The 14,618-nt window shown below is 40.7% G+C and overlaps 1 protein-coding gene across 1 annotated transcript in view; it reads right to left on the bottom strand.

Moving 5' to 3' along the window:
• Positions 1 to 14,618, bottom strand: part of DNER (delta/notch like EGF repeat containing) — a 366,185-nt gene that overhangs the window by 85,739 nt on the left and 265,828 nt on the right. Inside the window, exon 8 of the mRNA XM_010370769.2 lies at positions 5,434 to 5,658. Coding sequence (XP_010369071.2) covers positions 5,434 to 5,658 — 225 coding nt within the window. The remainder of the gene's footprint in view (positions 1 to 5,433; positions 5,659 to 14,618) is intronic.

The following is a 14,618-nucleotide window of genomic DNA, read 5'->3' as shown; positions in this document are numbered from 1 at the left end:
GATCAGAAACTCCCTAGAGCATATTAAACATAAGAATGTCTTCATTGGCTAGGCGCAGTGGCTCACGCCTGTAATCCTAGCACTTTGGGAGGCCAAGGCAGGCGGATCAAGAGGTCAGGAGATCGAGACCATCCTGGCTAACACAGTGAAACCTCATCTTTACTAAAAATACAAAAAATTAGCCAGGTGTGGCAGCAGGTGCCTGTAGTCCCAGCTACTCGGGAGGCTGAGGCAGGAGAATGGTGTGAACCCGGGAGGCGGAGGTTGCAGTGAGCTGAGATCGTGCCACTGCACTACAGCCTGGGCGAGAAAGCAACACTCTGTCAAAAAAATAAAAGTCTTCATCCTGGTAAACTAGATAAAGTTTTCTGGTTAATAAAAGATGAAAGTTGTCCACAGCACTTATCCAAAAATGTAAAGGTACATGGGCCTTAGTGAGCTAAATGTCTTCAAATCTTTGTAGGTATATTTATTTCTTTATTGCTGTTCAATTGCTATCAAAATACTGACCATCAAGTCTCATCCTTGATCCTGTTTCCAGCAAATATTGTCAGACTACTGATATTTTCACATCTGAGTTTAACAGAAGGAAGCAGTGTCAATTGTGTCTTTCGGGACATACAGACCAGAAATGCAGCTCACATGTAAGGCATATGTAGAAAATTAAAAAAAAAAAAATTATATCTAAAATCCTTAAAAATATAATTTTCTTTCAAAAAAATTCACTTGGAAAAAGTCTACATTTCCTTTGGTTTACCGCCTATTATATATTTGGATGATCTAATTGAGTTACCAGCCCTTTGGTGAAGAAGAATGGGCAGAGGAACTTGGTTGGCAACTGTGCCATGTCTAGTCTGGGATTTCAACTGCAGTTGAAATGATGAGCATCTTAGATCTTACTTGTTAGAAAAAAATTATAAACATATTTCTATGTAAAAATCTCCAATACCTTGTCCCTTAAATTCCTTAAATAGGAATATGTGAGGCACATTCTATAAAGGCAGGGTTAATTCAATTCCACAAGTTTAGAGGAATAACTCAAGTGCAAACTACCTTCCTGTCAGGGAGTCCCTCCAGTACTGGTCATGTACAGCTATTATCTGCAGAGGCCATCATTGTATTGAGAACACAAGCAATACCGTGGCTCCCACCTGCAGGGGAAATAGCACTCCCACCCAAGCGAGCTCTACCTCATCCTGTTTGTAGCAGCTCCAAGTTCTCACTTTCTTCAGCAGATTTCAATTTGCAATTTTTAAGAGAATGGGTTGCCTATCACTTAACACTGTCACTGGGAGATAACATTTCAGTTATTACTCAGTGCTGACATTTTATTATTTAATCTTAAAATCCCATCAGAAATCCCTAGCCTGATAAGCTACAAACGAAGTTTGAGAATAAAGCACCCAGCAAATCTGATTTGCAGTAATCAAAATGGCATTTTGTCAGATGGGAATTAATTATCAACCTGACATGATTTTAATCTGCTGCCATTCTATGAAATGAGACCCACTTGCTCTCTGTAAAGATGATCAGCCTTGCTGCCCCAGAGCTAGATGCCCAGTTTCACCTACTCTCACGAGATTCTTCCATTATGCAAACTGGTGATGAAGCAATTACATGCTCCAAAAGATGAAGACAAGAAATTTCACATTCACAGACTTGTCATGTTCACCTCTTAAAATGTAAGTTCTTGCCAGGTGTTAAGATGCCTTTTTTATTTTACACAGTCACCTAACAATCTGAAGAAACATCCCCCCTGAGGGCAGTTTCAGCTCCCAGGTTCAATGAGAGGGCCCTGTCAGGACTCCAAGGCTCCACCTTGAGACTGCTGAACAAATGAAGGGATCATGTTCATTCCACGAACAGAATGCACATGTCTTCAGGCTTTTCAAGTTTATTCAGGGGCTACTGCTGGACCACAGGCAATTATCAAGTCAAATCCTCCAAGTGGGCATGAATGTTTTAGCAGAGAACAGATGGAAGGAAAGTGGAACTTAAACAGGAGCGATGTCACCCTTGCATAGCTCGAGAATGCTGCTGCAATATCCATGGAGGGAAAGAAAGAAGAGCTTTCACCAGTCCATGCCAGGAAATGGGCTGCCTGCCTCTCATTTCATACTCTTACACGTAACTTTCCTCTCTTTTCTAATAGAGAGGAAAACTGAGTCCCAGAGATGCCTGTAAATGTCCTATGGTTTTAGTCAGTAAGCGAGGATGTAAGAGAGGTTCTTTCTACCACTCTTGGCTACCTGTCCCAGTGTGGAAAGAGAAACACCAGGCAGTATATTTTCTTTTTGTTGTTGTTGTTGTTGTTGTTTTTTTTTTTTTTTGAGACGGAGTCTCGCTCTGTCACCCAGGCTGGAGTGCTGTGGCCAGATCTCAGCTCACTGCAAGCTCCGCCTCCCGGGTTTACGCCATTCTCCTGCCTCAGCCTCCCGAGTAGCTGGGACTACAGGCACCAGCCACCTTGTCCGGCTAGCTTTTTGTATTTTTTAGTAGAGACGGGGTTTCACCGTGTTAGCCAGGATGATCTCGAACTCCTGACCTCGTGATCCGCCCGTCTCGGCCTCCCAAAGTGCTGGGATTACAGGCTTGAGCCACCGCGCCCGGCCCAGGCAGTATATTTTCTATTTGGTTGCCTCACACATGTTGAAAAACTCTAGTTGGTATTATTTAAAAACACTATTTATCTCTAACTCCCTTCAATTTTAAGTTTTAGAAATCAACTAACTATAAGAAAAAGTTTGGGCCAGGCACAGTGACTCAGGCCTGTAATCCCAGCACTTTGGGAGGCCAAGGCAGGCAGATCACCCGAGGTCAGGAGTTCAAGACCAGCCTGGACAACATGGTGAAAACATACAAAAATTAGCAGGGTGTCGTGGTGGGAGCCTGTAATCTCAGCTACTTGGGAGGCTAAGGCAAGAGAATCACTTGAACCCAGGAGGCGGAAGTTGAAGCCTGGGCAACAAGAGTGAAACTCCATCTCAAAAACAATTTTTAAAAAGAAAAAGTTTGATATAATTAAGAAAAGAAGTCAGAGGAGAAAGGGAGGACAATATAAAGTTGTTTTCTGGTCTTACAATATTTGATTCCTCTTTGTGGGGCTCCACGCAGAGAATGGAACTCTCAGGAGACAGGTAATAAAGCATTAAGGAAGTTTTTGTTCAGAATGCTGCTGAGGGAAATTTTCACATGTGTTACGACATCCAGAGCAGAGCTGGGAACAGCGTGTTTGTGAGTCTGTGCGTGAGTAAGCCTCTGTTCTTCCAGCACAATTGCAGCTTGTTTAGTTTGCAAACACAAGTGGTCTCAGTGATCCACATTCCCAATAGGTAAGGGCCGGCGCCACACTGCCTCCTCTCACAGCACACCCAGCTCACAGCACGTGAGCCCGAATCCACATGGAAGAAAAGTGGACCCTCCGAGGGGCAGCTATTCCTATCTCCACCCCTGCTCTGAAGCACAGCATGTGGGTCAACCAAGAAAAATATCCTCATGTCAAATGTAGAGGAGAAACCGCTTCATTTGAAAGTTTACGAGATCCAAAAATGTTACTGTGATAGTTCATTTCGGGTGTCAACTTGGCTAGGCCACGGTTCTTAGATACTTGCTCAAACACTAATCTAGATGATGCTATGAAGGTATGTTTTAGATGAGATTAACGTTTAAATCAGCAGACTTTGAATAAAGCAATGACTTTCCAGAATATGGGTGGGCTGCATCCCATCTGTTGAGGGCCTTAAGGACAAAGACTGAGGTTTCCCAAAGAAGAAATAATTCAGCTCAAAACACAACACAGAAACCTCATCTGAGTTTCCAGCCTGCCAGCTTCCCTACAGATTTTGGACTTGTGAGTCCACACAATTGTATGAGCCAGTTACTTAAAATAAATCTCTCTCTCCTCTCTCTCTCTGTCTCCTGTTTCTCAGGAGAATCCTAACTACTAACACTGTTACAAAGCAGATGAAGCAGCCCTATTCCCTCTGAATTTCAGAGCAGAGAGGAAAGAGGCACTTGGCAAAATATCAGTTGCTTAGAAAATCGGGGAATTAAGAGTCTATGTGAAAAAAGGCTTTTCAACACCATTCAAGTGCCAAGTTGCATTTCTCAGTAGTAACTTTTTAAGTTATTCATGAGTATGAGACGTGCCCTTTGGAAGTTCTGGGCCAGGCACTGGAGCAGCGAAACCAGGGACACTTGCATTGGAATCTGGGCTCAGTCCCCATCCTGGGTGTGTAGCCGCAGGCATGTGACTGAACCTCTAGAGGCATTTCAAACCTTGGTGTAAATGTGACACTAAAAAGACCAGAGATGTGAAGCACCCAGGTCAGAATCTAGAAAGATCAGTGCTCACTAAATAGTGGCTTAGTGTGATTGCTGCTGATATAAAAGCTATTAATAAAACATACTTCCTCCCAGCCCTAAGGAGGAGAGAGACACATACAAGGATAATTAATATCCTGTTTCCAAGACCACAAAAGTGATATTGTAGGTGACTGTTGGATCTCAGAGGAAGGGAAACTGAGTCAGCTCCAGAAGTAGAAGTTTGTACAGTGAGGTGGGGTAATGGGGAGCAGGCATTCCAGTCAGAGGCCATTGTACCAGCAAAGCCAGGGTCAAGCAAAACAGATACTGGCCAGCCATACTGACTGGCCAGGGAGATATGTGGGGACTCATTGTGCTGGGAAGCTTTCTAAAGAGCCAGCTCGTGTAAGGATGGAGACATGCACAGAATAGAAACGAGGAAAGGGCTGCCCCATGCATTCCTTTCTGACTACACTAGTGGGTTGTGCACGCACAAATTTTTGACTAGAAATCACTCACTTCTAGGTATCAAAACCTCCATAATTAAAAATCTGTAATGCAAATGCAGAAGGCATTTGGAAATTAAATGGTGAAGTTTTTAAATTCTTACACAGGGAGCCAGTGGTGTAACATAATGTGCATCAAGTAACAATTTTAATAGACGACACAATTCTGAATGTATTGCACTGTGCTTTTCATGCACGTTAAAATGAAAGAACATATTCTGTTAAGCAGACAGTAGTACAAGATACACAATACAGTAAAAGCTCTGCAATGACTTACAGTAAATTGTTAAAAATGCTTAGCCTGTGATGAGATTAAGCCTGTTTTCAATCTTCTTTATTTTACTTGTTTTTTCCTCAATGAATGTGAGTTGATTATGAAAAGAGGAAAGGGTATTTTTTTTAACCCTGCCAAGAGTAAATCTAAAAAGAAAGTGTGTCATAAATGAGTGGAATTCACTTTTATTTACAAGTATACCATTAAGTATACTTATTTACAAGTATACCAGTAAGTATGCAACTTTTATTTACAAGTATACCAAGATGCAAAAGAAAAAGTAATAGTCTTTTGAGATCGGTTTGAGATTGAGAAAAGGAAGATTGGCCGTCTAGGGGCAGTACCCACCTGGATCACAGAGGCATTTGTAGCTGGTGCCCACGCTGCGGCACGTGCCATGAGCGCAGGGGCTGAGGGCACAGAAGTCAATAAGCTGGGCACAGGTTGGCCCTGTGAAGCCCGAGCTGCAGCTGCAGGTAAAGTGTACCCCGTCCACATAGCAGGTACCATTGTTCTGGCAAGGAGACGAGGCGCACGGGTCCACCTTCTCTTCACAAGCAGATCCAAAGTATCCTGTTAGAAAACACATGGGAGCTTAAAACACTTAAAACACTTTTGCACATAATAACTAATCAACTGAGTCTGCTCTACTGTATATTCATAACCAATTCATTCATTCATAACTTCCAGATATGCCACAACCCAACAAGATAGATAGGTTGTTTTTCTCACCTTTAGTAATGTAGGCTTAAGAATATTAAGCCCCACAATTCCATATTTATTGAAATACAAGGTAAATGACTGTTTAGGAGTACATACATATGTGTACATGAACATATTTATGTGCACACATGTGTATATGTACATGTGTGTATACTCTATAAAGATACCAAAAATCAAATAATGATAATTTCCTAAAGGAATATGGGATTTGGATCAGCAGAGGGCTCTCCCCTCTTATTTTGTGTACATTAACAGGGAACACATCTCTTATTTTACTTTAATAGATATGACATAATCCTGAATTTTGAAAAGTAAAACCCTATCAAATAGTAAACAATGAAAACGTCTCGTTTTCATCCCTGTCCCTTCGTCTTGCATTCCCTTCTCTACAAGCAGCCACTGTTAACAGTTTCTTGAATATATGCTTTTTTAGAAGTTGATTGTTGTAACAGAGAAACAGAAGTGATCTACCCATACAATGAAATACCACTCAGCAATTTTTAAAAAACTGATTGCATGGTACATTTTTAGTAGGATTTCTAAGATTTGAAAGCTACCAGGAATTTTATAAAATGCTGAATAGCACTGGATTTTTTCAGAAGATAATTTTATATTTTATATTTTATATTTCTATACTGCATAGAGAGATACCAAGTTGATTATGCCAATTTATGTGTAGTGCTTCACATAATTAAATCTGGGAGTACTGACGCATGGTATGACATTAATGAACGTCAAAAGCATTATGCTAAGTAAAAGAAGCTAGGCACGAAATACTACATATTATATAATTCCATTTGTAAGAAATGTGCAGGAAAAGCAAATCTGTAGATATAGAAAGTAGATAAATGGTTGCCTATGGCTGGGCCAGAAAGAGGGGTTCACTGCAAATGGGCATGAGGAGTCCACTGGGGCAGATGGAAATGTTTTCAAGTTGGATTGTGGTGATGGCTGCACAACTCTATAAATTTACTAAAATGCTTTGAACTGTACATTTCAAATGAATGAATTTTACAATGTATAAATTGTACACTTAAATAAAATTTTATGTCATATAAAATTATGTAAGGCTGTTAACTCTTTCTTTTAAATATGGTTACTGTGTAGGTGATTTTTATCTTGTTTCCTGTGTATATGATTCAGTATTTCTTGTTAAAAAATTATACATGTGGATATGTGTGGGTCTCTACATCTGTGCATACATGTAGGTATATATATTTAACAATGCTTTGCATAAAAACTATACTTTTTTCAATACTTTAAGAGCAGTTTGGAAATTAAAGATTATTCAAATTTTAGAAATAAAAGTTAAATAATTTTACTCACATATAGTTTGTATTCTAATAGTCTATTACACTTCTCTTGTTTACATTGAAGTTTATATTTACTCATCTTCTTATAGAACTCCTAGCAATACTGACAATTTTTGTTGTTGTTAAGGACACATTTAATATGTAAACAAACCAAAATAACTCCCAGATTTAATTATGTGAAGCACTACTCATAAACTGGCATTATCAACTTGGCATTTCTCTGTACAGTATAGAAATATAAAATATAAAATTATCTTCTGAAAAAATCCAGTGCTATTCAGCATTGTATAAAATTCCTGGTAGCTTTTAAATCTTAGAAATCCTACTAAAAATGCACCATACGTTCAGCGTTTTAATAACACTTGAATTCTCCAAAAAGTTCTTTGGCAGGCTCAAGCGGAATGTAATTCTACCTGTCATGAGACATGTTCCATTTTACTCTGATTGAAAATAAGACACTTAACCATTTTTCAACATACGACAGTATCATATGTTACCATCACTGTTTAACATGATTTCAAAAATAGGATTTATAACTTGAATCTTTTCATTTTAGAAAATAAAATCATTTTTATCTGCCTAGAAAATGCAGCATAGCTGCTTAAAATATTAAAAGGCCCATTTAATTTGCTCGAGCATGATACTAAAAGTCATTCAATATTTTTTTCTCAATATGAAGGAATAATTTTGAGAAATGAATTGACCAAGCCAATCCACAGTTTGCGTTTAGTTAGGTAGTGACCCAAGATTGCATCTTATGACTCGAGGAAAAAAAAAAAAGTGGCGGGGGTGGGCGGTGGCCAGTGGGGAGCATTGCAGGTTCTAGGTTAACCTTGTGGATGCACTGATTTCTTTACAAGAAATTCAGGTTCATAATAAATTCCATACCCAAGGCTGGGTACCAGTTTGCCAAAAACAGCAGCTCAAGGTGAATCAGAAAATTCTAAAAGTTAATGCTCAGAAATGGAAATCAATTTTTTTATTTTTATTTTTATTTTTTTTTGAGACAGAGTCTCACTTTGTCACCCAGGCTGGAGTGCAATGGCGCAATCTCGGCTCACTGCAACCTCTGCCTTCCTGTCAAGCGATTCTCCTGCCTCAGCCTCCTGAGTAGCTGTGATTACAAGAGCGCACCACCACGCCCGGCTACTTTTTGTATTTTGAGTTGAGATGGGGTTTTACCATGTTGGTCAGGCTGGCCTCAAACTCCTGACCTCGTGATCCGCCCGCCTCGGCCTCCCAAGGTGCTGGGATTACAGGCGTGAGCAACTGTGCCTGGCCACAGAAATCAAATTTAAAAGACATTTTGATTATTTTTGTTCCTCCAGAGGAACTGAACTAATGATGACAGAAGGTGACAGTTGAGAACTGTCAACTCTGTCAACTCTTTTAGCTGAGAACACAGAGAAGAGAAATGATCATAGGAACTGTGTCCTTGAAAACCCTGTGAGATTAGATGGGTGAGAACTTGATGGAAAGAATATCTAGGGAGGGTCAAAGGTAAGAAAAATCAGGAACAAGAAGCTTATACCTAAGTTAGGAGCATAAACATGAAAATTACTTAGAACTACTAGAACCCAGTAGAAGAGTTCATATTAAACATAGTTCTCAGTGGAGGTTGATAATTAAGCATTGGATTCTCAGTGTCATGGGTTTAACTATGTCCCTCAAAAATTCATATTTTTTAAATTAGCTTTCTCTGGTTGAGTAAAATTCATATTTTGAAGCCCTAACTCTCAATACCTCAGAATGTAGCTCTTCAGAGATAGTGCCTTTAAAGAGGTGGGTCAGTTAAACTGAGGTTGTTAGGTTGGGCCCTAATGCAATCTGACTGGTGTCTTTATAAGCAGAGATCAAGACACAGAAAAAGACACCGGGAATGCCTGTGCACAAAGTAAAAGACCTTGTGAGGAAGAAGCAAGAGGGTGACCCTCTGCAGGGCAAGGAGAGAGGCCTCAGAAAAATTCAACCCTGCCAGCACCTTGATCCTGAACTTCCAGCCTCCAGAACTAGAAGTAGATGAACTGCTTATCAGCCTCCAAAGCTAGAAAGAGATGTCTGTTGTTTTAAGCCTATAGTCCTTGGTCACAGCAGCCTGAGAAGACTTACACAAACAGGGAGCATAAGGAGACAGGGAAGCGATGATTAGGATCTTGTGTGTGATTCTGTGTTCACCAGCCCAGCAACCTGAGTGGCCATGGCAAGGCCCCCTTTCTCCCATCATCCATTGCCTGTACCTGGAAAACAGGGCTGAAACTATTTTCTTCACAAAGTCATTGTGGATTCTAAAAAATATATATATCAAACTTCCTAGTATGGTTCCCAGTCCAAGGCTCGATGAATGAATGAATTAAAAATGCTAATAATAACAGCAACAGGCCAGGCACGATGGTTCATGCCTATAATCCCAGCACTTTGGGAGACTGAGGCAGGCGGATCATGAGGTCAGGAGTCCAAGAACAGCCTGGCCAACATGATGAAATCCAGTCTCTACTAAAAATACAAAAATTAGCCAGGTGTGGTGGCGCATGCCTGTAATCCTAGCTACTGGGGAGACTGAGGCAGGAGAATTGCTTGAAGCCAGGAGGCGGAGGATGCAGTGAGCTGAGATAGCGCCACTGCATGACAGGCTGGGTGACAGAACAAGATTCTGTCTCAAAAAAAAAAAAAAATAGCAACAGCTAACAGCCACTGGAGGCTGATTTGCATCACCTGGTTCTAACCTTTTAGGTGAATTATTTCATTTAACCCCACTATTATAGTAGGATGTAAGAACTATAATAGCCCTATCATACAAACGAGAAAACAGTGACATGAGAATGTGAAGTAGCCTTTTCAAGTCTAAATAGCCAGTAGACGGCAGAGCTGGGACACCAAGGCCAAGTGCTTACACGTCTCCTACACTGTGCAGAAGAGAAGTGAATGACAAACCAGTTAAGATGTTAAGATACATAAGCAGGCCGGGCGCGGTGGCTCAAGCCTGTAATCCCAGCACTTTGGGAGGCCGAGACGGGCGGATCATGAGGTCAGGAGATCGAGACCATCCTGGCTAACACGGTGAAACCCCGTCTCTACTAAAAATACAAAAAACTAGCCGGGCGAGGTGGTGGGCACCTGTAGTCCCAGCTACTCGGGAGGCTGCGGCAGGAGAATTGACATAAACCCGGGAGGCGGAGCTTGCAGTGAGCCGAGATCACGCCACTGCACTCCAGTCCGGGTGACAGAGCGAGACTCCGCCTCAAAAAAAAAAAAAAAAAAAAGATGCATAAGCAAAACCAGGACTTATGTTTCTATCCTGTTTGTGTCTTGGTGAAAGAATAGAAGCTTACTGATCAAGTCAAAATAAAGGAAAAAGTGAATTTTAGAAAGGCTATCGCTCCAGCTTTATGTCAATACACTCAGTTATAAATAGTAATATAAGCCACACAGAATAGTCCAAGTAGAAAGAAAAATGAGTAACAAGGAGACATAAAGGGTCATGGCTTTGGAGAGAACCAATATTTCAAAAAGGCCAAGAGAAGTGTGGAAAATGAGCAATAGTGAGAGCACTGGTCAGGCCAGGTCACGACTGGTCTTACATGTTACACTTGGGAGTTTACATTTCATTCTGAGGCTACTGGATACCATCTATTTTCATTATTTATATCTCTAATTATAGGCAATGTGGAGAGTGGATCAGAGGAGGTTGAGGCCGGAAGCACGAAACTAGTTGTTTACTGGAATAATTGAGGTTGTGAGGGCCAATTTGTAGCAATAAAGATAAAGAATGAGAAATATATTAGAGCATGATTTTATAATTTTATAAAATTGTCAATTCAGGGATCACTTGGACTGTAGAAGAATGGAAGAGAGGACAGAGCCCAGAGACACAATGTAACATGAGTCAAAATGCAAATGCCAGCAGGAGTCAGGTAGATAACGCTGATACGGAGAGTGGATCAGGTGTAACACAATAGGGACTGGTAGGGCCTCTGGCAAACTGGAGAAAGCATGCCCCTTCCAAAAAAGATGGCCGCCATAACCTGCAGCCAGTTCGAAATATGGGGCCAGGTTCCATATCTTCTGAATGTTCAGGAAAAGTCTGAAATCCAAATTCTTGTTTGAGCCTTGTCTATTTTATTATTTTATTTATTTATTTATTTATTTATTTATTTATTTATTTATTTATTTGAGATGGAGTCTTGCTCTGTAGCCCAGGTTGAAAGTGCAGGGGCGTGATCTCGGCTCAGTGCAACCTCCACCTTCTGGATTCAAGCCATTCTCTTGCCTCAGCCTCCCAAGTAACTGGGACTACAGGCACTTGCCACCACGGCTGGCTAATTTTTGTGATTTTAGTAGAGATGGGGTTTCACCATGTTGGCCAGGCTGGTCTTGAACTCCTGACCTCAGGTGATCCACTCGCCTGAGCCTTCCAAAGTGCTGGGATTACAGGCGTGAGGCACCACACCCAGCCAAGCCTTGTCTATTTTAAAGTATTGATAAATCATTTCTCCAGCAAATAAAACATATGTATGGACCCTGTCCATGTGGCTTCTCTGTGTGAGTTAATGTTAAAGAGCTTCGAACCAAGGGGAATTGGATTTAACACCATCTCGGCCCACTAAACTGTGGGGCTCTGGGCTAGTACTTAATCACCCTGACTTTCTGCTTTTGTATTCGTGAAAGAAAGATATTAATGCCAACAATTTTCATTTCCTATGAAGCTTAACTGCAAAAATCTATGCAAAGCACTTGGCACGTGATTCTTCAGTTGTAAGTGTTAATAAGAAGCAGCAATAATTATCATGTGATTTCCAGGTTTTCAGATTGGGGGACAATGTGGATAGTGTTGTTATCAAATGCAGTGGAAAATATACAGGAGGAGGCTGCTAGGGGAGGGTTATGAGTTCAGCTTTGTGCAAAGTGATTTGAAATGCTTTTGCAGTTGTTCCATAGTCATTAAATATACAGAACTTGTGCTCAGGAGAGAGGTAGGAACTAGAATGTGGACTGGGAGCCATATGCACATGGGTGGGAACTGGATTCATAGGTATACATGACACCACTTGGGGCAAATGAACAGAGAGAGAAGAAAGTTCAAGGCTGGAACTCTGAACAACCATAACACTTATGAGCACAAGAAAGAAGAGGAAACCAAAAGCATGTCTCACTGAGAGACCTCTCCTCTTGTTCTGCAGCTCTCTGTGGATTTCCCTCCCTCCTAGCACCTACCACACCCTGTCTGCCTCCTCCATAACTGGTCTCTGATTTCCTCGAGATCAGGGAACATAACTTATGTGTGTTTTTATTCCTGTTGCTCAGCATGAAGTTTGGAAAATGGTAGGCATTTGACCAGGGACAGATAAATGGACACACAGGCAGACAGATGGATGGATGAATAGACAACTAGCTAAGTTTCAAGAAAGAAAGAAGGTGCAGGTTCTGGTCAGGAATTTTATATATATATATTCTATATATAGATTTTTTTTAAAGAAGAGAAACCAGGAGAGAAAGGTGTCACTGAAAACAATGGAAGAGAGAATGTGAAAAAATGGCACTGACCCTTGCCGAACAAGCCCGCGCCAGCCTCCTGCAAGATGAGAGATGGCATGGAGCAAAGGAAGCTAGCACAGCCGAGGCCACTCTAGACCACTTGACCTCCATCAGTGTGGCCAGTGACCAGCTAAGCTTGCCCAAATTGCTAATGCAATGTACAAGGATTATGAGCGAAATGAGTGGCTGCCATTTTAACCACTAAATTTGGGGGGTGGTTTGTTATGCAGCAAAAGTTAACTGATAAAATTAATAGGAGCTATAGGATTGTACCTATGTGGGAATGTAGGCCAGAGGAAGCTTTTTGTTTTGCTTTGCTTTACAGAACAGACTTGAAAGAGTAATTGATCATACACTACAGGAAAATTTCACTAAACAGATGATCAATAAATGTTTGTTGAATTTAATATCAAAAAGTTCCACTGCTGTTGAATCAAGGATCCTGTGTTTTATTATCATTAATACAATTTTGCTTTTTCTTATCAATTCAAGAAACTATAATGCAGGATGTGAATGGAACTAATACTTAATATTTTCAGAGTCTGCCAGCATGCCTTAGTATAAATACTGAGGACAGAATACACTTTTGGCATATTATCCAGTCTAAAAAAAGAAAGTGGAAAATTTCACTAAAGAGATGATCAATAAATGTTTGTTGAATTGAATATCAAAAAGGCCCACTGCTGTTGAATCAAGGATCCTGTGTTTTCTTATTATTAAAATTTTGCTTTTTCTTACCAATTCGGGAAAATATAATGCAGGATGAGAATGGAACTAATACTTTATATTTTCAGAGTCTGCTAGCATACCTCAGCATATACTGAGGAGAGAATACACTTTTGGCATATTATTCAGTCTAAAAAAAAGAAGTGGGATATAAAATGCCATTCTGTTACAAAGAATGACAAAGCAAAAAAATGAATGCAAGGTATATCTGAATACACTTTGTAGAGATGAATGTGAGGTAGAGCAATTACGAGATAATTTTCCTGGCTCACATGATTATTAATGACCACTAGAAAAGGAATTCCAGACTTAAATGCTGGGTCGATTTTGAGATGCTATTGCTTTAACTAGTAAATTCTCCATTTCCTTCTATCACCTAAGCTATTGTTATCTTCGTGTTCATATGACACCCTTTTGCAAATGACTCACATCTCCTTCAGCCACCCTCTAAGTGACTTTCCTAAGAGAAGCAAGAACAGGTTTTATAATTCAAAGAATGCAGAGCCAGAAAACCAAAGGTTGAATCTTCTTACTACCATGTGACCCGTGTGACCTCAGGCTTAATCATTTTTTCTCTAACTTTCTTACCTACAAAATGGCGTTGGCGCCCTATTATGAAGTCAAGTAAGATGACACATGTGCTCAATAAATATTGGATTTTTTCCCTTTAAACGGTGGTTCTGGGGTAATCTCAAGTTGCCTGTATACTCAGAGTTTGTGGCTAGAGAAAGGAAGCTGGCCCGTCAGTCAATCTTGGAACATAATCCATTTTCACATTTGTATGAATCCCTCAGGGTCGTGACCCTGGATGTCTATAAAGGGCGATTTCTGGAATTGGGAGGTGTTCACACACTGCTCTCTAAACACACAAACAGTTACCGGGCCATGCAGTGACGCTGGTGAACAGAGGTGGAGTCCTGGGGCAGACAGCCGTGGGAAGAGGTGGGGGGCAGGAGTGTCCCTGAGAACATCTCTGTACAGGCTCGAATGGACAACCTGCTGAAGTTGTGTTTGTTAATGGCAAACACTTGTATGTACCAGGCACTGTTTCAAGGGTTTTAAATATACTAAGTCCTTTAACTCTCACACCAATCCTATGAGATAAGAACTATCATTTCCCCATTTTCAGATGAGAGAATAGGCACAGAAAGATCAAGTAACTTGCCCAAAGTTACACAGCTAGTAAACGGTAGGTTTGAGATTTGAACCCAGGCAGTCAGACTCAGGTCGAAGTTCCTA

Source organism: Rhinopithecus roxellana, chromosome 14, assembly GCF_007565055.1.
Source record: "Rhinopithecus roxellana isolate Shanxi Qingling chromosome 14, ASM756505v1, whole genome shotgun sequence".
Lineage (NCBI taxonomy): Eukaryota > Metazoa > Chordata > Mammalia > Primates > Cercopithecidae > Rhinopithecus > Rhinopithecus roxellana.
The sequence above is the reverse complement of the archived record's forward strand: the minus strand, read 5'-3'. Positions and strand labels throughout refer to the sequence as shown.